We start from the raw sequence: 24,778 nt of genomic DNA, 5'->3' as shown, positions 1-24,778 counted from the left end.
TGATAAAGTTTTTTTTGGGGGAGGGTGGAGGTGGATACAGAGATATGTAATTTTCTTCTGAAGTATTAATATAGAGAAAATAGTGTTTGCCATTTTCTGTTTTTCTACTTCAGCATTATAATTTTATGAATATCTAATTTTTGTTAATAATGTCAGGATTATTCATTGTAGATTTAAAGTGAAATATGATTAGAAAATATGATAGTTCTTGTTTTTGATTGTTGATGTTGTTAAATGTTTTAACCATAACATTAATACTATATAATAATTAAATAGTGCCTGCATACTCTATTCATTAGATTATTATTTTTAATTAGTATTTTGCAGTCAAATGTTATAATTTAGTTATAATTTAACAGAAGTGTTTTCTGTCATCCATGTGTATATAATTAAAATGTGGGTGAGAATTCTGGACATTTTATTCATTGTCATGTTCCCAATAACCAGGAGGGTTCCATAGCACATACTTAGTGCTCAGTGAGAGTTTATTGAATATATTCATGGGTGGATGAATGATGAAGTTAAATACCTTGAGCTTATTCAAATGTATAATTTTGCTTTTCTTTACTAAATATTCAAGTTATTGTTGATAAAGAAAGTCAATAACATAAGAAGCAGCAAGAAACAGAATAGTGTGCCTTTTCTCAACCCCCACCCCGAACTGATTCTTTTGAGCTCCTTGAGGAAGAGTACTTTTTCACTCATTTCTGCATTCCTAGTACTGACACAGCATGGTGCTCTACAAGTAGCTAACGACAGAGTGAGTCAATAATTGAGCAAACTCGGCTATATTAATAACTCACCGGGCTATTGGATTCTCAGTCCAGATTTCTTAAATGAGCCATATATGCCTCATTAGCAAAACAATATTGAATGATGAGTCAGTGTTAACCTACAGAAAGCATCCAATGATTTGCTGTGGTATACTGTTCTCAGAAAGAATAGGTACTCAGTAAACATTCTTGAAGACTTGATTGATCGATACTCATAGTTCTTATGTTTTTACTCATAATACGTGGTCTTTCACATGCACTTCCTTCATAGACGTGTTCTTATGTTCACTCTTCTTCTCTTCCATCCATGTGTAATTTCCATCAGTATATCCTATTCCTTCATGATGAATGCCCCCCATCCATTCATAACCTCCTACACCATGTCCAGTCCAGTGTTTTTTGGAAAGTCTAAAGAAACTAATTTTTAAAGTTTTCTAATTTTTTTAACAGAAGCTCCATTACCTACTCCCACCTCCCCACATGATGAAACAGGGAAACAGAGCTGCAGGCATACAGTGACAACAGGACATCAGGAAATGCCCAAGAAGGTCAGCCCCACCTTAACATGATGTTTTCAGAAATTTGGACAGCACATACCAGCATTTCTAAGAAACATGCAAGACCAATATATCATTTGTAATTCGAAATATATGTAAGAGTTGCAATTAACAATTAGGTCTCTTTGAATATTAAAGTTATCAAATGATGACCATGAATAACGTGATTAATGCTCACAGCACTATTTATCATCATATAAATGATCATATTTTTAGTCTGTGTTTTATGTTTAAATTCCACATAGGGAAACAAGTATAATAATATCATGAATTTCAGCAATGATTTATTTTTAAGGCTCCAAAAATATTTTAAGAAATATTTGTGATTTGTTCGAAATTGCAAGATTTAACTTCCAAGGTATCAGAATTAATGAGGTCATATTAGAATATTCACACTTTTTATTAACAAAATCAGTTTACACTTTGATAATTTCTCTTCATATATGTCGATTTTAGAAAATTAATTTTAATCATTAAAAAACAAAAATTGTATTAAAAATATGATAATTTAAAATCAGATATTAAGCCAATAGTCCTGTTTTAAAGATTGGTTTATGGTGCACAGAATTCATTCATGACATTAGAAGTATATTCATAACATAATCTTGGTTGTGCCATATGTGACCATAAGAAGGATCATTACCTTTAACAACTGTGAATTCCCAATGAAGTGAAAACATGCATAGTCAAGCTCAATAATTTTTTTATTGCAATTTTCTATGTTCCCATCATCAAAGGCTGTCAGTAAGGGTTTCTTTGATCTCAGTATTTTTCTGCGTATAAAAGAACATGTGTTTATTGCTCGTTATGCTCTGGTGCTTCTGGGACAATTATTTCAACCCCCTAATCTATATAAGACTCTAGTTACTGTTTGTGTTAAATATGGATACTAAATTTTTCCAATTCTAGATAAAACCTGAAAGATGCCATGATTAGTCAATTATTGGATTTTAAGAATAAATCTGTTTTATTTAAAATCAAATATAAAAGATGTCTGGATAATGTCAAATAGTAGAGATATATTAACATGTTTACAATTACTGTTTTTCTTTAATCAGTTACCTCCTTTTGTCATGCATTTGACAACACTCTATTTGAATGAATTCCCATGAGTAGTATTGATTTTGTTGTTGAGTGCCTATTAAATAAAATTTCTATATTAGTGTATAGTGATTTTAAGAATGTAATAAGTAAACTATTTTTAGTTTTGAGTTTATAGTAATTATACTGTTTTATAACAGTTTGTTAGGTGTTGTTTCATGAATCAAGTCTTCATTTTAATGTGTTTGTTCTAATTGTAAAACAAGAGGGAATGGTATTTGGAATTTAGCTATATTTATTCTCAATCAGATCTACTTAAGAGGTAAGTAAAAAAGAAGTTATAGCACATCATATAAAATAGATAAAAAAGGTATACTGAAAAGAAAATAAATTGTTGATTATCTCAGGATAAAGAGGAAAAAGTAAATTTAAAAGTCTCCCTATGTCTGTTATTGCTAAGAGAGACCCATGGATAAATACTTGGAATTATTGTTTTTTTTTTGTTTCCTTTCCTTTTTTTTTAATTACGTTAATTCACCTCAAAGCTATACAACTCTGATATTAACTTGCCAATTAGCAGTTCGTCAAGTCACTTATTCAACTTGAATTCCTGAGACCTTATTCAATTGAATTCATAAGACGTTCAGCTGACCCAAAGGACCAGAAAATTCAAGATGTAGTGTCCATATATTCTGCTTGATGTGACTTTTACACAAAAAGTCAGAAAAAAAAAAAATTCTGTAGGCGTAGCTTTTCCCACTGGAATAAAGTCTTGATGGTCTATAACCAGGCAGCATTCTTCTTTATCTAAAAGAAATTACATGGGCATAGATTGCTAACTCATGTTGTTTGGGGATGCCACATTGGCAATATATTCAGAGGCAATTCTCTGTACATATTACATGATGCCCCACACATCATTTCCTAAAGTCAAGTATTTTGTACCCTTTAGACTGCTGCTGTACTTATCAGACAGACACACCTCTCGAACTCAGTTCTAATTTTTCTTGAAAAAAGAATCAGATCTAAATATTTAACTGTTTGAACTGAGTTCAGTTGAATAAAAATGATGAATTGACTGTTGAAGTAATTGTAAAGTTGACTAGTAAAAATAATAGTATGGAATGTGCAATGTCTTTCCATCATTATTATAGGGGTTATATATTTTGTTAAAATACAAGAAGTATTTGTTGCATTGAGCAAAAGAGAGAACCAACCATTTAATATTACTATTGATTTCAATCACAGAGCTAGTTCCTGAGAATTGAAAACATATCATAGGTTAATTGACTAGCAGTTGTCACTCAAAATGGTTTGTTGTTATACTAGCATACTAATGAAAATTACATACCCAAATAAAGATGAAGTAAGAAAGCATGAGGGACTGATGAATCTCAAGAATGCAAAAATTTCTCCTGAGTCTATATTAAAATATAATAAAGCAGTTGTTTGATATCTTTATCATTTTTGTCAAACCAAAAATTAACAGTCTAAACTAATCTAATCAATTATTTAATTCATTATTTTACTCAATAGTTATTGACCATACACTTTGTGGTATGCACTGTGCTAGAAAAAAGAAATATAGAGATTAATAAGACACAGTTCTACCTGTGATAGGTTCACTGTCAAGTAGAAGACTAAAACAAGGTAATACAAGAGTATATCGATGTTTACATAAAAATAATTGTTTTCTGCTTGAGTTGGAGGTAGATCAGAGAGAATATGAAAGTTAATAAATTGAGTTTTATGAAGTAAGGATGTATAGTGATATTAGAGAGGAGCTAAAATTAATGTGCCTCAAAAACTGGAATAAGTATTGTTTGTTATCTGAATTTCTAAAGAAAGATTCACAATAAATTGGCAAGTCATGGTAAAGTTTGGTGTTTTTGTGAAATGAAAAGAAGATGAAAAATTCAGAACAGAACTTTTGCAAGATTGTGGAATTCCATAACAACATAGTACATGAAATTTATCTTTAATTTATTTATCACTAAGAGTAACCTTGAATATTATAACAGCAAAGAATTACGGAGCATTGTGACACCAAAGCCAGAAGTTGCAATGGTGAAACAGGCAGACGAGCTTCATGATTATGTTGCAATGCTCCATAGATGGGTACAGTGATTAATAACCTGCAGGAAAGTGTGCTTATGAGGTGAGGTTGCTTGATTTTGTTGTCAAATCAAAACAACTATAGATATTATTCCTGAGAAGCAGTCTTTAACCCAGCTTTAATCAGAAAACAAGTAGTTCTGTGATGTAGGTCAGTGAACTTGCTGTGATAGCAATGATGTATGTGAAAGTGCGAAAGAGTACTACATTTTGTTATTGTCAAAATGTTATCTGTCAAGGTTCTATGTATGGAACAGATAAATTCACATTTTCCCTTCTACCTCTCTGGCCACCTCTTGTTAGTGTATTTTGCTGAGTCCTTGCCTCCTCAGCCATTAAACATTACAGGGTCCTAATACTCAGAGCAAGACTTGTCTCTCCCTAGTTTACTCCCCCTCCACCTGTTTATCTCTCTGGGCTCCCCATCCCAGCTCTTTTTGCTGATCTCATCCAGTCCATAGCTTTCTACACCAACTATATACGAATGAATTCCAACTTTGTATCATTAGCCTCTCCCCTTTGTCTCCATTGGATGTTTAATAAGCATCTTAAAATAAACACATTGAAAGCGGGAACTTCAGAATCAATACCGGGGCCCATATTTCTCTTTCTCCTTTAGTTTTCTCTATGTCAGTTAATCACTCCCTCATCAAGCCGCTTGGGCCAAAACTCTGGGTGTTGTTTTCCTTTAGAAAGTTTTGTCAAATATGCCTCCAAAATGTATCCTGAATCCTTCTTTTCACTGTCTTTACTACTTGCAACTTTTCTGTCCTCATCTTTAAATTAGACTGCCCTTACATGAATTCCTTTCCAAACTCTACTCCTTGCTTTCTTACAATTCACTTTTCTTAGAGCAGTTAAAATAATGGTTTTTTTTTTTTTTTTTTTTTTTAATATAAAGGGATTCATACTATGCTACACTGAAAACTTTTGCCACTTGCCATTGCCACTTGGGCTCCTTCATGCTGCTTGTCTTGGAGATCTCTATTTTGTGATCAGTCTGTTTTTGTGATCATTCCCCTGTGATCTGTTGACCTTGTGATCAAACCCTGTGATCTCTTCTCAGCCAGAGCTAATCTCGTCTCAGTCTGTGATCCCCCTGTCCAGTACTTTACCATACAAGACATGTTTTGGTCTCAAACTCATTCCCACTTGATATAATTAGGCTTTGCATCCCAACCCAAATCTCATCATGAATTAATCCCCATAATCCTCATAATCCACATGTGTCAAGGGAGAGACCAGGTGGAGGTAAAAGGATTATGGCGGCAGTTTCCCCAATGCTGTTGTCGTGATAGCGAGTGAGTTCTCACGAGATCTGGTGGTGTTGTAAGGGACTCTTCCTAACTTCGTCAGCACATCTCCTTCCTGCCACCGTGTAAAGGAGGTGCCTTGCTTCCCCCTGGCCTTCGCCGTGATTATAAATTTCCTAAGGCCTCCCGGGTCATGTTGAAGTGTAAGGCAATTAAACCTCTTTCCTTTATGAATTACCAAGTCTTGAGCAGTTCTTTTACAGCAGTATGAAAACAGACTAATACAACACTTTTGGTCCTTTCCTCTTAGCATGCACAAATTGACTCACTGTATTATTTTGGTTCCATTTCATGTCACCTTTTTCAGAGATGTCTTTGCTGACCACTTAACCTGAGCATTAGCTGTTCATGTGCATCTCTCCCACTCACACACTTAGTCGCTTGGTGCAATTCTATTTCTCACAGTACTACCTGTAGTTTTTTCCATGGCACTTATCACTTTAGGATTTCTTGTTTTTGTATTTCTTTTCTTCTTTGCTGACTGCCTCCTCCTGTCAAATGTAAGCCCCTTAAGAGTATGAGTCTCATCTCCCTTTTTTATTCCTGAGACCTCAGTATCTAGAAAAGTAATGACACAATAAGTGTGTATGGAGTGAAGGAAAGAGATTCTACAGTTAATTCTTGTTTTCTATCTTTAGAAGCTTTAGAGAGATTAACTATATATATATATATTTTAAGAGATACACAGAGCTGAAGATATGTCTTACTCATTACTCTGATATTGTCTTCTGAGAGCAAAGCATGACAAGTGTTTATTTTTTACAAGTTGGCATTCCATATTTTATTTATTTATTTGTTTATTTTATATTTATTTATTTATTTATTTTTTGAAGTGGAGTCTCGCTATGTCACCAGGCTGGAGTGCAGTGGCGCAATCTCGGCTCACAGCAACCTCTGCCTCCCGGGTTCAACGATTCTCCTGCCTCAGCCTCCCAAGTAGCTGGGACTACAGGCACGTGCCACCATGCCCAGCTAATTTTTGTATTTTTAGTAGAGACGGGGTTTCACCATGTTGGCCAGGATGGTCTTGATCTCTTGATCTTATGAGCCACCCGCCTCAGCCTCCCAAGGTGCTGGGATTACAGGAGTGAGCCACTGCACCCTGCCACAAGTTGGCACTTCATATTTTAGCTACTTCTTGCACTCTTTAAATCCTGTACTTTTTACATTGTTTCTTTTTTGTTCTTTAAAAGACTATGTGTCAAAAAGGAATTTGATTTGCAGAAACTAAATGTTAGCACTTTGAAAAAATGCAGTAGGGAGAGGGACTAATAAAAATGTGTAATTTTCTATTTATAAACACAACACATTTTATGTCTTGGAATTAGGGATTAATTTGTGATATTTTTTCACAAAATTGAAGGGTAATATAAAGTAATGTATTGACTTCAGAGACATTTTATTATTTTCAACTATTTACAGAATATACCACCACTTGAAAATGTACTGTTACTACAGTTATTTTAGGATAGAAAGAGAAGAAGAAAAAAAAAGTTATGGTCATTAGACTCCTCAGTGAGGAAAAAATAAAAAAAACACATAAAAAGGGAAAGGTTTTATAATGGCAACAGTATCAAGAGTTAACATAAATTATAATGAATAAATTATATCTGTCATTGCTAGATTTTTCTTGGTAATTTTATGTAATTATCTATGTCCTAATTCATTCCTACTAATCAGGATTCTACCTGTATAAATAAACTGATTGCCTGGGACAAAGTGGGAGGCACTTCAGTGTAATTATTAGAACATGGATTTTGGGTTTAGAATACCTGGCTTTGAAACCCAGCTTCACTACTTACTAGTTATGTGGCTTGGGCACATTACTCAGTTTCTTCTTGTGTAAAATGAGGATTCATTAATAAATACCTAATTTATGACGTTGCTTTGAGCATTACATAAGGAAATGTTAGCTAATATAGTATTACTCTATTTATTATTATCTTCACCCTTACCCATGTTATCATATATTATTAGCTCTTTTATTTACCATGTCATAGACCCCAAAGGTTATATTAGAATAAAAAGTAATTGTCTTAGTTTGTCATGGATTCATTAGACATCCAGAGCAGCAGTGTTTTCCAATGTAGGTAAATGGGTATTACACTGAGGAAAAGCAGACTTCATTATTTTAAAATTTGATAACTACTGAGTTAAATACATTTAGTCAGGACTTTTCAGAGCCTTTAAAATATGAATAAGGATGAATATGTTAATGAGCTTGATTTAATCATTCTACATAATATATATTATTTGTATATAAAAACAATGTATAGATACATGACAACTATAGGTTTTTAATTTTTTACAATTGTATACTTAATGTTTATGTGATTAAAAAGTTAAAAAAATTAATATGCATCATTATCTTCCCACGGGACATAAATTGTGCAAGATTTTTCGCAATGGGGTATTTTTCCACAGAGGCTCTGCTACTCTTAATTCACAGATAAGGAAAGAATAACTGAGTAGGAAGAGAGCATTCTTATGGTCAGGTTAGGGATCCTTTCTGCAGTATTAAATAAACACATCTGTGAACTTGAAAAGCTTTAGTTTTTCAGCATTACACACATATAAAATGGATAAGAGGATTTAAGATGAAACTGAAAGTAAGATATAATTTAGACCTGGCTTGTTTCACTCCTATTTGAAAGAAACATTTTCCTGTGGCTTAAATAAACCAATTAGAGTGATTAAAGAATATTGGTGTGGCATATATGTAGAGAAAAACTGATCATGCCTCCACTTGCCTTTTCCAAGAATGTATCTTACTTCAGCAAAATGTTTCTACTTCTAGTAAAAGAGATAACATAGCATAGCAATGCAAATGTAAACACTGGAGCCAGGTTGCTGAGTTTGAAACTCAGCTCTGTACTTATTAGCTGTGTGACACTGATCAAATTACTCAACGTCTCTGTGCCTCAGTTATCTTATCTGAAAGTGGAGATAATAAATACTAATTCATAGGGGTGTTATACATTTTAAATGAGTTACTACTCTTAAAGTATTAAAAACTGCTCCTGATCATAATGTGCAGAGCATATTTGTTCAATAAGGTAGAAAAGCTACTGATATGGTTTGGCTCTGTGTCCCCATCCAAATCTCATTTATAGCCTCTGTAATTCCCACATGTGGTGGGAGGGACCCAGTGGGAGATGATTGAATCATGGGGGTGAGTCTTTCCTGTACTGTTCTCGTGATAGTGAATAAGTCTCATGAGATCTGATGGTTTTAAAAAGGAGAGGTTCCCTGCACAAGCTCTCTTCCCTTGTCTGCTGCCATGTGAGATGTGCCTTTCACCTTCTGCCATGATTGTGAGACCTCCCCAGCCACGTGGAACTTTAAGTCCAATAAACCTCTTTCCTTTGTAAATTGCCCAGTCTCACATGTCTCTTCATCAGTAGTATGAAAACAGACTAATATAACTACATAATTACTTTGTACTTTTTTTTTTGTCTTTCTTTTTCCCTGTGTCTAGTATCATATTCATAAGGAGGTGATAGGAGGAAGAATGAGTGTTCAGTGGTAGAAATCTAATTCTGCTACTTTGTCCCTGAACTCAGTGATGTTCTATCTTGAAGCAAGTGGTTATTAGAGAGTCCCTTCCCCACCAATTACTGTGTGGTAGTGATCAGATGGGAAAATACGTTTTTAGTTTGTTTTGTTTTTTTGAGACAGGGTCTTGCTCTTTTGCCTAGGCTGGAGTTCAGTGACACAATCACAACTCAATGCAGACTGCAACCTCAACAAAGTGATCTTCCCTCCTCAGCCTCCTGAGTAGCCAGGACTATAGATGTGATCCACCATCCCCAGCTAATCTTTTAATTTTTGGTAGAGACAGGTTCTCACTATGTTGTCCAGACTGGTCTCAAATTCCTGGACTGAAGCTTTCTTCTTGCCTTGACCTCCCAAAGTGCTGAGATTACAGGTAAGAGCCACTGTGTGTGGCCAGAAAATAAGTTATTTGCTACCCTCTATATAAAAATATGTGAGTTTCTGCCTGATAGTATGCCATGTTAATCAAGAGTGAGGTTTGCATCTCTTAGTAGGAAAATAGAGTCAGAAATCTTCTAATCATCTTGTTTTATTAGCACTACCACTTTCTTGATGTATTTCCATTATGATCTGGTGCATAGTTGTTATAATAGTTAACATCAAATGAGCACTGTGCTAAATAAGTGTGTTTTGCATCATCTGACCCTCATGACAAGCTTATTTATAAAGGATTCATTGTCATTATCTCCCTTCTACAGCGAAGGAAACCAAGTAATATCTTGCTTAAGTTAGAACTGGTACAATTGCTTTGCATATCTTAGTACCAATTTTCCCAAGGCTCGATAAGCATTATAAACGTGTATACCCATAAAACTGGATTGTGATGTCCATAAATACATTATTTATCATACTCAAAAAATGAAAACAATCCAAATGTTCATCAACTGATGATTGAGTGAAAAAATGCGATATACCTATACAATGGCATACTGTTTGGCCATAAAAAGTAAACAACTGCTGACACATGCTCCAACATGGATGAACTACAAAAAGGCCCCACAGAAACAGTATGTTAAGTAAAAGAAACCAGATATAAAAGACTATAGTGAAATGTCCAGAAAAGGCAAATCTATGGAATCAGAAAGTAGATTATTGGTGGCCTATGACTACAAGTTATAATAGGGATGTTTGCAAATGAGCATGAGGGATCTTTTGCAGGCTCTAAAAGTGTCCTAAAGCTGGATTGTGGCAATGGTTGCACAAATCTGTAGATTTACTAAGTATCATTTATCTAAAAGAATTGTACACTTAAATGGAAGAATTTTATCATATGCAAATTACACTTCAGTAAAGTTTTAAAAAGACACAAATAAATTGGATCATGGCCCAGAAGTACCATAGTTTAATGATAAGCATAAAGCAGACTCAAAGTTTCAATTTTACAATTCATTGTAATTTTTAAACTTACCTGTGTTCCCTCCATAATTTGCAGAGTAAAAGATAAAACATAATTTAACATCTAGCATAAAAAATAAACTGGCAATAAAATAGGAGTCTTATTTATTTAGAATTTGGTACTGGCCTTATTTCTCTTGGATATGATAAACTGAATGTCTCACTTTGGAAATAAATTATATTTTGTCCTTCATTTAAAATTTGTCTCTTCAAATGAAAAGGTTTAATTGGAAGTTTTATCATAGTACTATATTTATATATAAAGTAAGATCTGCAAAGTTTAAAAGAAATCCACTACCTGTACCCTGGATAAGTAACTAATATGCTCCTTTATAGTCAATCACCCAATTTTATTATGTTCAGTCCTTTGATTTTCACTAAATTGTACTTCGTAATATATGCAGGGCATTCATTTACTGTTTTTCCCCTTTCAGAATCTAGACAACAGAGTCATATAGGGATTAAGCCCAAATCATGTAGCTTTTAAATGGCTGAGATGTGGCTAGCACTCCATGTTCCTCAACACTAGTCTTATATGATCTATACATGATCCTGCTGTGCTGCACTCATTGCTTAAATTAGTAGATATTTAACAAGTCCTGGTTAATTCTGTAGAGCCATGGTAGATATCATAGCTGGGTTATTCAACAGCTATATTACTACCATCTTTTAAGATTCTTTTGGCAGCATATAGTAAATGGGAACTGCAAGCTATAAGGGTTTAAAATTTGACTGGGGACTGATGAATTATAATAGTCTTTGATGTGCTTCAGGCATCTACCAATAGACAGATGCAGAAAAGAATGATCCTACACATACACAACATATCCATCTGAAAATAATGTTCCTGAATGCATCATTTTTCACTACTGGGCTTCAATCTTTGTGGAAAAACAAATAGGAAAGTATTATAGATTATTTAACTATTGTGCTGGCTGGCCATACATCAAAGCAAAAGAAGAGAGCCACCCTGCTGCTTTTTACAAAAGGTGTAATTAGGCTCTGATGGAGCTCCAAGGTTTTCTTCCCCAAAAATATTCTGAATGGCAGTTTTCCTGATGCTTAAAAGCCTTAGATCTCAGTCCATTTCTTATGGACTCAACAACTTACTATTAAAGAAAGACTTGTCAAAAGCTTACAAATCAATTTTCTCTCTTCTTTTCTTAGTGTTTGTCTTAAAGAAATAAAAGAAGTTCATGTGTGTGTTTCTTTAAAACAATATCTCTTGATCTATTCTTAGTATAATTATGTTTCTTAACAATATTTCCTTTCTGTTGTCCTTACTCTGGTGAATGTATTGCTTCTTTTAGCAACAACATGTATCATACAATCACTTTTTCAATTGCTCTGGTTATCATGTGAATTTATGTTTCTTACATGTGAAGATGGATTGTTCCCTAAAAGGTTGGACATCAAGCCTGCATATTTTGTTTTTGATTTGCAGTTGTTTTGTTTCACTTAATGTTTTCTGTATTCAGAACCTGATGCGCTGACAGTAAGGGAACACATATGGGTATCTTTTTAAGCAATATGCATGGGAACTATGGAAACACTTTTCTAGTTATATTTATTTATTTTGTTTTTAAGACAGTTGTTTTTTAGATATAAGTGAGACTGAGTGGGGTGGACTTAATGTAAAGCACATGTGTTGGCCAGTTTGCAGGCACTTGTTAGAGCTCTCTGTGCATATGTGGAATAATGAATTCTGTTTCTGTTATGTGTTTCTCGTGAAGCCTAGCACTGTGTTTTTAAAGGCTAGGAAGCATATAAATGTATTGGAACCTTTTCTCCCATACGGCAATAAAGTGGAAAGGATAAAAAAAATTGTAGGTAAGAGAGATTAGATTTCTCCAGGATAAAGCAGATTTGTATCTTTTATTTTTTGTATGAAATTTTCTACCTATCATTCTACCCACTATCTATCTATCTCTCTGTGTGTCTGTCTATCTATCTATCTATCTATCTATCTATCTATCTATCTATCTATCTATGTATCTATCTATCTATCTATCTGTCTGTCTGTCTGTCTGTCTGTCTGTCTGTCTGTCTTTCCCATCTAACCGTAAGCATCTTAAGGCAGAAGCCTATGAGTTTAATTGTTGAATTTCCTTAATTTGTTTGAAATAAACACATATATATATACCTCCTCGATATGTCACTTAACGAGATATACTTTTTTAACTTTTAAGTTCAGAGGTACATATGTAGTTTCATTATATAGGTATATTGTGTGTCACAGGGGTTTGGGGTACAGATTATTTTATAAGCTGCGTAATAAGCATAGTACCTGAAAGAAAGGTTTTCAATCATCATCTTTCTCCCACCCTCCATGCTCAAATAGGCCTCAGTGTCTGTTGTTTTCTTCTTTATATACTCAATGTTTAGCTCCCACTTATGAGTAAGAATATGGGTATTTGGTTTTCTATTTCTATGCTAGTTTGATTAGCATAATGGCCTCCAGCTCCATCATTTGAGATCTGCAAAGGACATGATCTTTATTTTTTATGAATGCATATTATTCCATAGTGTATATATACCACATTTATTTACCCAGTTTAACATTGATAGGCACTTAGGTTGATTCCATGTGCTTTTGTGAATAGTGCTGCCATGAACATATGTGTGCATGTGTATTCATGGTAGAATGATTTATATTCTTTTGAGTATATACTCAATAATGGGATTGCTAGGTGAAATGGTAATTTTGAGATGATTTCTGCAAGTGATTTCCGAACATTATTTCTAAACATGAGTTTTGTAACATTATTTCTAAAATGAAATTATCAAATGCTATTAAGTATTTCTTTTATGCCTCTTGACCATTAAAAGCATCTTAGAATGTTTTAATTCTGCTCACCACCTTACTAATATTTTATAAGTATTTGTTTTCTGTGTCATAAAGTAGCCATTACTAGAATTGTTTTATACAGCATTGCTTATTTAAATTTACTGACATGTTTTCCAATTTCTTGGCTCACTATACCTTCACACACCTTTCTGTCTCAGTTTTCATATTCTTAAAATACAACCTTTAGTTCTTTCAGTTAAGATCAGTTAGTAGAAGACTCTCTTTGTTTTTGTTTTGAATTATATTTACTTTACCGTTCATTTTAGATTATGACTTACTACTGGGCATAGGATTCTAGGCAAACAGTTATTTCCAGTCTGCATTTTAAAAATATTAATCTATTATTTTCTGGGCTGCAGTGTTGCTTTTGAGAAGCCTGAAATCAGCTGTCAGCAAGATCTTTTATTTACTTTTGTCATTGGCCGTTATGATGACCCAAGATGTGTGATTAAAAAAAAAATTACACCCGTATCTGATGTTTTTCTTCTTCTATCCAAGGATTCATGATTTTTGCCAATTCTGAACTATCATTCTTTAAATGCTAATTTATTTCCATTTTTCTTACTTTTATTCTTTCTCAATTTCTATCAATTTTGTTTTTTCTTATTTTATCATTTACATCTCCTAACCACTTTTTCTATTTTTAATATATTTATGTTTATCCACTTCATTTCATCTTGTTCATGTCCTTAGTCAATTTAAACATACTACTTCACAGATTGTCTTTTTCTATTATCCTAAGTTCTTGGGATTCCATTCCTATTGCTTGTTCTCTGGGCTGACTTTCTGGCACAGTGTACGGTTTTTTTTTATATATTTTGTCCTTTTGACTTGTAAGGTCATCCTAAGCTTTGAAATCACCTAAGGTCTGACTTTCATCTACTCTGGCAGATGTTCCTGTGCTTTTGCTACAGTCCACTGCTAGACATAATTGCCAAGATGTATAGGTTCTATAGATTTGAACCCCAAACCTAGGTCAAGTTTTTTAAATGTTGCAAAAAAGAACACCTTTTTTTTTCTTTCATGGACCCAGAATATGAGGAAAGCATCCATGTCTTCTACTTTGAATAGATATATTTATTTTTCCTGCCTACCCACTAACAGATGGTGCAGCTGTTCTATATTCCTTCTATGATTGATATATCTCTACCTCCTCATTATCCATGGTCTACATCAGTGTCAACCCCCGAATTGTTTGGTTACCCAGCAAATGATCAACTTTCTCCCAAACAAAGGTTTATTTCCATACCAGCTCATTGGTTTACACTATTGTTTCTTGCCCTTGGAAAGTCCCTTTCCTTTTTAAACAAACCTAGATATGCATTTTGAGAGATGTTTCAAATTATCTAGTCTAGCTAGACTAGTAAATTGTGATAAATATAAGTCTCCCAGAATGCTAAGTTATTTAGCTATGGTTTCACTAAGTATTGAGGACCAATATCACCCAAAAATAAGCTGATTTTTAATGTTTGTAATCAACTCATCATAAAGAAGCAGAGGACAATAAAATAAATTGATAGTGAAGATTTATTTAAAACATAGTACTTCAAAGGGGATTTAAAGAATTTAAAATAGAGACATCCTTATCACTATATATCACCACAATAAATTAAGAGTTGATGATTTAAAATTTACAATTCTGGATTAGGATTAAGATGGCAGATAAGAGGCAGAACTATCTTGGGTGGACAGAGCAGCATGTGGAGACTTACATCGTGAACTTTTTGCACCAAGAACTATTCAGGAACATACCAGGAAAGCAAAGAGAATCAGCAGACCTTTTGAAGGACTGGATCACCACTGCAGGCTCCCTGAGACACTGAAAAACTGTGAGTCAGCTTGCTTTCTCAACAGGCTGCTCATGGTCTGGGATGAGTTCTCAGCCCTGGTCATTGTTGGCCTGGAAATAGATTTGGTGTTGTTGTCGGGGGACAATGGTACTGGACATTAGAACTGCCAGCTGCATGGGATTGGCGTGAGGCTGGTGACTGCTGGTATTTCCCCATTTCCCTGGTGACCTGTATGACTCAGTAGAGGCAGCCATAATTCCACTGGACTGGGAACTAGACTCCCATTCTCCACAGCAGCTAAAACAAGCCCTGACCAAAGAGAGCCTGAGCTCAGACAGGCCTATCCCTACCCCGACCTGGTGGTCTTTCTCTACCCACCCTAGTAGCTGAAGACAAAGGTCAGAATCTTTTGGGAGCCGTATGTCCCGCCCACTGCCTGAGAATCCTGAATACTTAACCAGGTGTCCCTAGGGCAAGTTTACATTCCCCCATAGGACCTCAGCTGATGCACTCTTGAAAGCATCACCTCCTGGCTGGAGGCCAACCAACACAAAACCAGCACACTAAATGAAAACACAACCAAAGACCCTCACAGAGTCCACCTCACTCCCCTACTACCTCCACTGGAGCAGGTGCTGGTGTCCACAACTGTAAGACCTGAAGACGGATCACATCACAGGACTCTTTGCAGATACTCCCTAGTACCAGCCTGGAGCCCAGTAGCTCTGCTGGGTGGCTAGGCCCAGAAGAGGAAAGACAATTACTACAGTTTGACTCTTAAGAAGCCCCATTCCTAGGGGAAGAGAGAGAACACCACACTAAGGGAGCACCCTGTGGAACAAAAGAATCTGAATAGCAGTCAATATCTTCCCTCTCACATAATCTACCCAAATGAGAAAGAACCAGAAAAACAATTCTGGTAATACGGTAAAACAAGGTTCTTTAACACCCCCAAAATTTTGTACCAGCTCACCAGCAATATATCTAAGTCAAGACAAAAATCTCTGAATTTCCACAAAAAGAATTCAGAAGGTCAAATCCAGGAGGCATCAGAGAAAGGTGAAGTCAAACATAAAGAAATTAAAAATATTTTACAGGGTATAAAAGGAAAATTCTGTGAAATAGAAAGCATAAATAAACAAAACAATCATAATGTCTGGCAACCAAGGACACACTTAGAAAAATGCAAAATGCACCGGAAAGTCTCAGCAAGAGACTTGAACAAGCAGAAGAAAGAACTTCAGAACTTCAAGACAAGGCTTTTGAATTAACCCAGTCCATCAAAGACAAAGAAAATAGAATTAAAAAAAAAAAAAAAATGAACAAAGCCTCTAAGAAGTTTGGCACTGTGTTAAAATTCCAAACCTAGGAATAATCAGTGTTCCTGGGTAAGAAGAGAAATCTAAAAGTTTGGAAAACATACTTGAAGGAGTAATTGAAAAAAACTTTCTTGGCTTTTCTGGAGATCTAGACATGCAAATACAAGAAGCTCAAATAACACCTGGGAAATTCATTGTAAAAAGATTATCACCTAGGCACATGGTCATTGGGTCATCTAAAGTCAAGACAAAGGAAAGAATCTGAAGAGTTGAGAGGCAAAAGCCTCAGGTAACCTATAAAGGAAACCCTATCAGATTAACAGCAGATTTTCAGCAGAAACCCTCAGGATAAAGAGATTGGGGCCCTATCTTCACCCTCCTTAAACATAACAATTACCAGCCAGGAATTTTTTATCCCAAAGAAACTAAGCTTCATAAATAAAAGAAAGATACAGTCTTTTCCAGACAAGCAAATGCTGAGAGAATTCGCCACTACCAAGCCAGCACTACAAAAACTGCTAAAAGGAGCTCTAAATCCTGAAATACACCAAAGTAGCATATTCTTAAAGCATAAATCTCACAGGACCTATGTAACAATAACACAATGAAAAAGAACCAAGGTATTCAGGAAACAAACAGCATGATGAATAGAATAGTACCTCACATCTCAATACTAATGTTGAATGTAAATGGCCTAAATGCACCACTTAAAAGATATAGAATTGCAGAATGGATAAGAACTCACCAAACAAGTTTCTGCTGTCTTCAGGAGACTCACTTAACACATAAGGACTCACATAAACTTAAGGTAAAGGAGTGGAAAAAAGATATTCCATGCAAATGGACACTGAGAACGAGTAGGAGTAGTTATATCAGACAAAACAAACTTTAAAGTAACAGAAGTTAGATAAGAAAAAGAGGGACATTATGTAATGATAAAAGGACTAACCTGACAGGAAAATATCACAATTCAAAATATATAAGCACCTAAAACTTGAGGTCCCAAATTTATAAAACAGTTACTACTAGATCTAAGAAATGAGATTGACAGCAACACAATAATAGTGGAGGACTTTAATATTCCACTGACAGCACTAGATAGGTCATCAAGACAGAAAGTCAAACAATGGACTTAAATTATACCCTACAAGAAATGGAGCTGACAGATATTTACAGAACATTCTACCCAACATTTGCAGAATATACATACTGTTCATTAGCACATGGAACATTCTCTAAGATAAGCCACAAAACAAGTCTCAGTAAATTTAAGAAAATCAAAATTGTATCAAGTACTCTGTCAGATCACAGTGAAATAAAACTGGAAATCAACTCCAAAAGGAGTCCTCAAAACATGCTAACACATGGAAATTAAATAATCTGCTCCTGAGTGATCACTGGGTTACAATGAAATCAAAATGGAAATTACAAAATTCTTTGAACTGAACGATAATAGTGACACAACCTATCACTACTTCAAACTGAACGATAATAGTGATTAAACCTTTGAGATACAGCAAAAGTGGTGCTAAGAAGAAAATGTATAGCATTAAATGCCTACATCAAAAAGTCTGAAAGAGCGCCAGGAATGGTGGTTCACACTGGTAATCCCAGCACTTTGGGAGGCCAAGGTGGGGGGATCAGTTGAGGTCAGGAGATCAAGACAAGTCTGGCCAACGTGGTGAAACCCCATCTCTATTAAAATATAAAAATTAGCTGGACATGATGACATGCGCCTGTAATCCCAGCTACTCAGGAGGCTGAGGCAGGAGAATCACTTGAACCCAGGAGGTTGAGGTTGCATTGAGCCAAGACCATGCCACTGCATTCCAGCCTGGGGAGCAGAGTGAGACTCTGTCTCAAAAAATTAAACAAAAAAATTAAGTCTGAAAGATAACAAATAGTCTAAGGTCACATCTCATGAAATTGGAGAAACAAGAACAATCCAAACCCAAATCCAGCAGAAGAAAAGAAATGACAAAAACCAGAGCAGAACTAAATGAAATTGAAGCAACAGCAACAACAAAAATACAACAGATAAATGAAACAAAAAGTTATTTCTTTGAAAAGATAAAATTGATAGACCATTAGCAAGATTAACCAAGAAAAGAAGAGAGAAGATCCAAATAAACTCAATTAGAAATGAAACAGGAGATATTGCAGCTGATATTATATAAATATAAAAAATATGCAAGGCTGCTATAAACATCTTTACATACATAAACTAGAAAACCTGTAGGAGATGAATAAATTCTCGGAAATGCACAACCCTCCTAGACTAAACCAGGAAGTTATAGACTCTCAGAACAGACCAATAACAAGCAGTGAGGTTGAAATGGTAATTAAAAATTTGCCAGCAAATAAAAGTCCAGGACCAGATGAATTCATGGCTGAATTCTATCAGGCATTCAAATAATAATTGGGACCAATTTGTTTAACCCTATTCCAAAAAATGGAGAATGAGAGAATCCTCCCTTAATCATTCTGTGAAACCAATATCACCCTAATACCAAAACCAGGAAAGAACAACAAAAAAGGAAAACTACTGACTAATATCCCTGATGAACATCAATGCAAAAATCCTCAACAAAATGCTATCTAACTGAATCCAACAACATATCAAAAAGATAATCCACCATGATCAAGTGGGTTTCAAACCACGGATGCAGGAATGGTTTAACATACATAAGTCAATAAATGTGATACACCACATAAACAGAATTAAAACCAACAATCGCAAGATCATCTCAATAGATGTATAAAAAGCATTTGACAAAATCCAGTGTCGCTTTATGATTAAAAACCTTAGCAAAATCGCCAGAGAGACATACCTTAAGGTAGTAAAAGCCATTTATGATAAACTCACATCCAACATAATACTGAATGGGGAAAAGTTAAAAGCATTTCCCTTGAGAATTGGAACAAGACAAGGATGCTCACTTTCACCACTTCTATTCAACATAGTACTGAAAGTCCTAGCCAGAGCAATCAGACAAGAGAAAGAAATAAAGGGCACTCAAATCAGTAAAGAGGAAGTCAAACTGTTGCTGTTTGCTGATGATATGACTGTATACCTAGAAAACCCTAAAGACTCATCCAAAAAACTCCTAGAACTGGTAAGTGAATCCAGCAAAGTTTCGGGATACAAAATTAACATACAAAAATTAGTAGTTCTGCTATACACCAACAGTGACCAGGCTGAGAATCAAATCAAGAACTCAACCCCTTTCACAATGGCTGCAAATAAATAAATTAATTAATTAAATAAAATACTTAGGAATATACCTAACCTAGGATGTGAAAGATTTCTACAAGGAAAACTATAAAACACTGATGAAAGAAATCATAGATGACACAAACAAATGGAAACACATACCATACTCATGAATGGGTAGAATCAATATTGTGAAAATGACTATACTGCCAAAAGCAATCTACAGATTCAATACAATTCCCATCAAAATATTACCATTATTCTTCACAAAACTAGAAAAAAATCCTAAAATTCACATGGAACCAAAAAAGAGCCTGCATAGCCAAAGCAAGACAAAGAAAAAAGAACAAATCTGGAGGCATCATATTACCTGCCTTCAAACTGTACTGTAAGGCCATAGTCATCAAAACAGCATGGAAGGAGTGTAAAAATAGGCACATAGACTAATGGAACAGAATAGAGAACACAGAAATAAAGCCAAATATTAATACTTAAAGCCAACTTATCTTTGACAAAGCAAACAAAAACATCAAGCGGGGAAAGGACACCTTATTCAACAAATGGTGCTGGGGTAACTGGCTGGTCATATGTAGAAGAATGAAACTGAATTCTCATCTCTCACCTTATACAAAAATCAACTCACGATAGATCAAAGACTTAAGTCTAAGACCTGAAACCATAAAGATTCTAGAAGATAATATTGGGAAAACGTTTCTAGTCATTGACTTCGGCAAAGACTTCATGATGAAGAACCTTAAAGGAAATGCAACAAAAACAAAGATAAGTAGATGGGACTTAATTAAACTAAAAAGCTTCTGCACAGCAAAAATTAATAATAATTATAATAATAATAACCAACAGAGTTAACAGCCAACCCACAGAGTGGGAAAAAAATCTTCATAATCTATACATCCAATAAAGAAATAAAATCCAGAATGTACAAGTAACTCAAACAAATTGCAAGAAAAAAAAATCCAATCAAAAAGTGGGCTAAGGACATGAACAGACAATTCTCAAAAGAAGATATACAAATGGCCAACAAACATATGGAGGAATGCTCAACATCACTAATTATCAGGGAAGTGGAAATCAAAACTACAATGCCATACCAACCCACTCCTGCAAGAATGGCCATAATCAAAAAATCAAAAAATAATAGATATTGGCATGGGTGTGGTGAAAAGGGAACATTCTTAAACTGTTGGTGGGAATATAAACTAGTATAACAACTATGGAAAAACATGTGAAGATTCCTTAAAGTACAAAAAGTAGATCTAGCATTTGATTCAGCAGTCCCCCTACTAGGTATCTAGCTGGAGGAAAAGAAGCCATTATATGAAAAAGAAAAAAAAAAACAATAACAGCAACAACAACAACAAAACTTGCACACACATGTTTATAGCAGCACAATTTGCAGTTTCAAAAATATGGAACCAGCCCAAATGCCCATCAATCAATGAGTGAATAAAGAAAATGTGGTATGTAGGTACCATGGAATACTACTCAGCCATAAAAAGGAATGAAATAATGGCACTAGCAGTAACCTGAATGGAATTGGAGACTATTATTCTAAGTGAAGTAACTCAGGAATGGAAAATCAAACACGTTCTCACTCATATGTGGGAGCTAAGTTATGAGGATGCAAAGGCATAAGAATAATACATTGGGCCGGGCGCAGTGGCTCACGCCTGTAATCCCAGCACTTTGGGAGGCCGAGGCAGGCGGATCACAAGGTCAGGAGATCGAGACCACGGTGAAACCCCGTTTCTACTAAAAATACAAAAAATTAGCCGGGCGCGGTGGCGGGCGCCTGTAGTTCCAGCTACTCAGGAGGCTGAGGCAGGAGAATGGCGTGAACCCGGGAGGCGGAGCTTGCAGTGAGCCGAGATTGCGCCACTGCACTCCAGCCTGGGCAACAGAGCGAGACTCTGTCTCAAAAAAAAAAAAAAAAAAAAAAGAATAATACATTGGATTTTGGGGATTTGGGGGAAAAGGTGGGGGATGACGAGAGATAAAAGACTACACATTGGGTACAGGGCACACTGCTCTGGTGATGGGTACACCAAAATCTCAGAAATCACCCACTTGGGAGAGACTGAGGTGGGAGGATCACTTGCAGTGAGCTGCATTCATGCCACCGCACTCCAGCCTGGGTGACAGAGCGAGAGACCCCATCTCAACAACAACAAAAAAGAAGTGTTAGCCAGATTCATTAATTTTTGAATTCCTTTGGTGTTGGCAGATACAATAGTAACCTTTTGTAAAATACAAGTTGAGTACCCCTTATCTGAAATGCTTGAGACTAGAAATGTTTCAGACTTCAGATTTTTTCAGATTTTGGAATATTTGTATGTACTTAGTGAAATACCTGGTGAATGGGGCCCAATTCTAAACATGAAATTCGTTTATGTTTTATATATATCTTATACAAATAGCCTGGAGGTAATGCTATACAATATTTTAATAGTTTTGTTCATGAAACAAAGCTTGGGCTGCATTTTGACTGTGACCTGTCACAGGAGGTCAGGTGTAGAATTTTCACTTGGGGCAACATGTTAGTGCTCAAAAAGTTTTAGAATTTGGAGCATTTCAGATTTCATATTTTTGGATTAAGGATGCCCAACCTGTATAGAAATGGCATCACAGACAGCTTATTTTTCCAAAGTCATCCATTCAGTTATTAGTAATGTGGTATTTTCAACCAGAAGTATATCTAAAGCTGCTTAAACAATGTATTTGAGCCATTTTTTAGAATAATTCATGACACATAGAGGCTAGAAGAATTTCAGTAATGGTAGTCAATATGATAATACCACTGTGAACCAGGCACTGTTTGAAACATTCCATTTATTGACTTATTTAAGTCTAACAAGGTCATGAGATTCAATTATAATCCCATTTAAAGACAAAGTACTCTGAGGTATCTCTTTCTCAAAGACATGTTGGGATTTACAGCCAAGCCATGTGCAGCCTGGCTCCACAGTCTAGTTGTGAGCTACTGCTCTGCACTTTTTCTTTTTTTAAACACAAATTCATGCACATGCAAACACATACAATACACATGCATACCAACACACATACCCCAATACACCCACACACAGCCAATGGCGTGATGATTATCTTAGAAATGTTTCTACTTAGATTGCTCTCTCTCTTTATCTGATTGGGAAGAAAAGGGACAAATTTTCTCACTCTTCAATTTATAATAGTGGCCCCAATATAATGGATCATATAATCTAATATAGAAAGATGTTATTTTAGAGGAGTTGAGGTACATATTTTATACGATTGAAGCCAATATCTTATCTGTGCAATTAATTTCATGGAGTTCTGAAATTATTACAACTCTGATTTTGTTACTGTTGGAAAACTATATTTTATTTCAAACAAGTATGTAGTGACTTAATATAGAATCTGTACTGTCTTCTCAGAACAAACAAATGAATGACATTTTTTACTAGCAATAACTTATTTTGTTGCTTAGTCATCTTATGTATAATGATTACCTGTTAATAGATATTAGATATTTAATGCTTATTTTGGATTTAATTTATTTTTATTGTTTAATATTAAGTCTTTTTGTTATTATAATTTGTTTAAACCGTATAATTGTTTGAAAATAAACTGGAATTATAGTCAACTTTAAGAAGATCATAAAAATGGAAATAATGTTCTAACTGAATAGAAATAACCTTTTGTTTTCTTTCATGATATATCCAGGTATATCGTATTCTATTTTCTTTTATCATTTGACTGGCTAAACTAAGTGAAAAATGTCTGTAGAAATGATTTTTACCTGCTCAAAATCCGAAGACCTAAAAGAGTGGCAGCTTTTCTAATTCTTTTTTGCCTTAAAATACTCTAATGATGAAGGGATGCTGGATTTTATGGAAAGCTTTTTCTGCATCTAAGGAGAAATGCAGAACCACAGTGAGATACCATCTCATACCAGTCAGAATGGCTATGATCAGGAAGTCAAAAAATAACAGGTGTTTTCTAGGTTGCAGAAAAAAGGGAATATCTATACACTGTTGATGGGAATTATACACTGTGCAGCCACTGTGGAAAGCAGTTTGGAGATTTCTCAAAGAACTTAAAACAGAGCTATCAATCAACCCAGCAATCCAAATACTAGATACATACCCAAAAGAAAATAAATCATTTTACCAAAAAGACACACACACTTGTATGTTTAACACAGCATTATTCATAATAGCAAAGACATGGAATCAACCTAGATGTCCATGAACATTGCACTGAATAAGGAAAATGTGGTCCCTATACACCATGGAATACTATGCAGCCATTAAAAAAGAATGTAATTATGTCCTTTGCAGCAACATAGATGCACCTGGTGGCCATTATCTTACATGGATTAACAACACAGGAAAAGAAAACCAAAAACCACATGATCTCACTTATAAGTGGGACATGGATATAAAGGTGGAAATGACAGATTCTAGAAACTACTGGAGGGGATAGGGTAGCAGGCAGCAGGTCAACAATGGTTGAAAAACCACCAATTGGGTACTATGTTCAATACCCAGATGACAGGATCATTCATATCCCATACCTCAGCAACACAGTTTACCCATTTAACAAACCTGCACATGTACCCCTGAACCTAAAATAAAAGTTGAAAAAAAATACTCTCATGGTCATTTTAAATTATTGCCACTGAGTTTAAATCTGTGACCTATAAATACTACAATGAATTTTATATTCATAGCATTAACATGTTTGGTGACTATATATAGAAAGAGAGACATGAGCTACGTACACATAAAGTTTTCGTGGAAGTGGTCATTCTAATATAATGCCCCCCCCAACAATAGTCTTGTAATTTACCACCAGTGAA

At 35.0% G+C, this 24,778-nt stretch overlaps 1 protein-coding gene across 7 annotated transcripts in view; it reads left to right on the top strand.

The window, feature by feature from the left end:
* Positions 1-24,778, top strand: part of LOC105500037 (proline rich 16) — a 317,629-nt gene that overhangs the window by 147,758 nt on the left and 145,093 nt on the right. For 2 of the 7 annotated variants that reach the window (XM_011772938.3, XM_071098555.1), the window contains exon 2: positions 1,224-1,321. The exons of 3 other annotated variants lie outside the window; for them this stretch is intronic. In XM_011772938.3, coding sequence (XP_011771240.1) covers positions 1,310-1,321 — 12 coding nt within the window. In that variant the 5' untranslated portion in view covers positions 1,224-1,309. Of the gene's footprint in view, positions 1-1,223; positions 1,322-9,634; positions 9,728-24,778 lie in introns of all 7 variants that reach the window. 2 more of the 7 variants (XM_071098556.1, XM_071098557.1) reach the window with 2 other exon arrangements.

This window comes from Macaca nemestrina, chromosome 6 (assembly GCF_043159975.1).
Source record: "Macaca nemestrina isolate mMacNem1 chromosome 6, mMacNem.hap1, whole genome shotgun sequence".
Lineage (NCBI taxonomy): Eukaryota > Metazoa > Chordata > Mammalia > Primates > Cercopithecidae > Macaca > Macaca nemestrina.
Note: the sequence above shows the minus strand (reverse complement) of the source record. Positions and strands in the feature narration are given on the sequence as shown.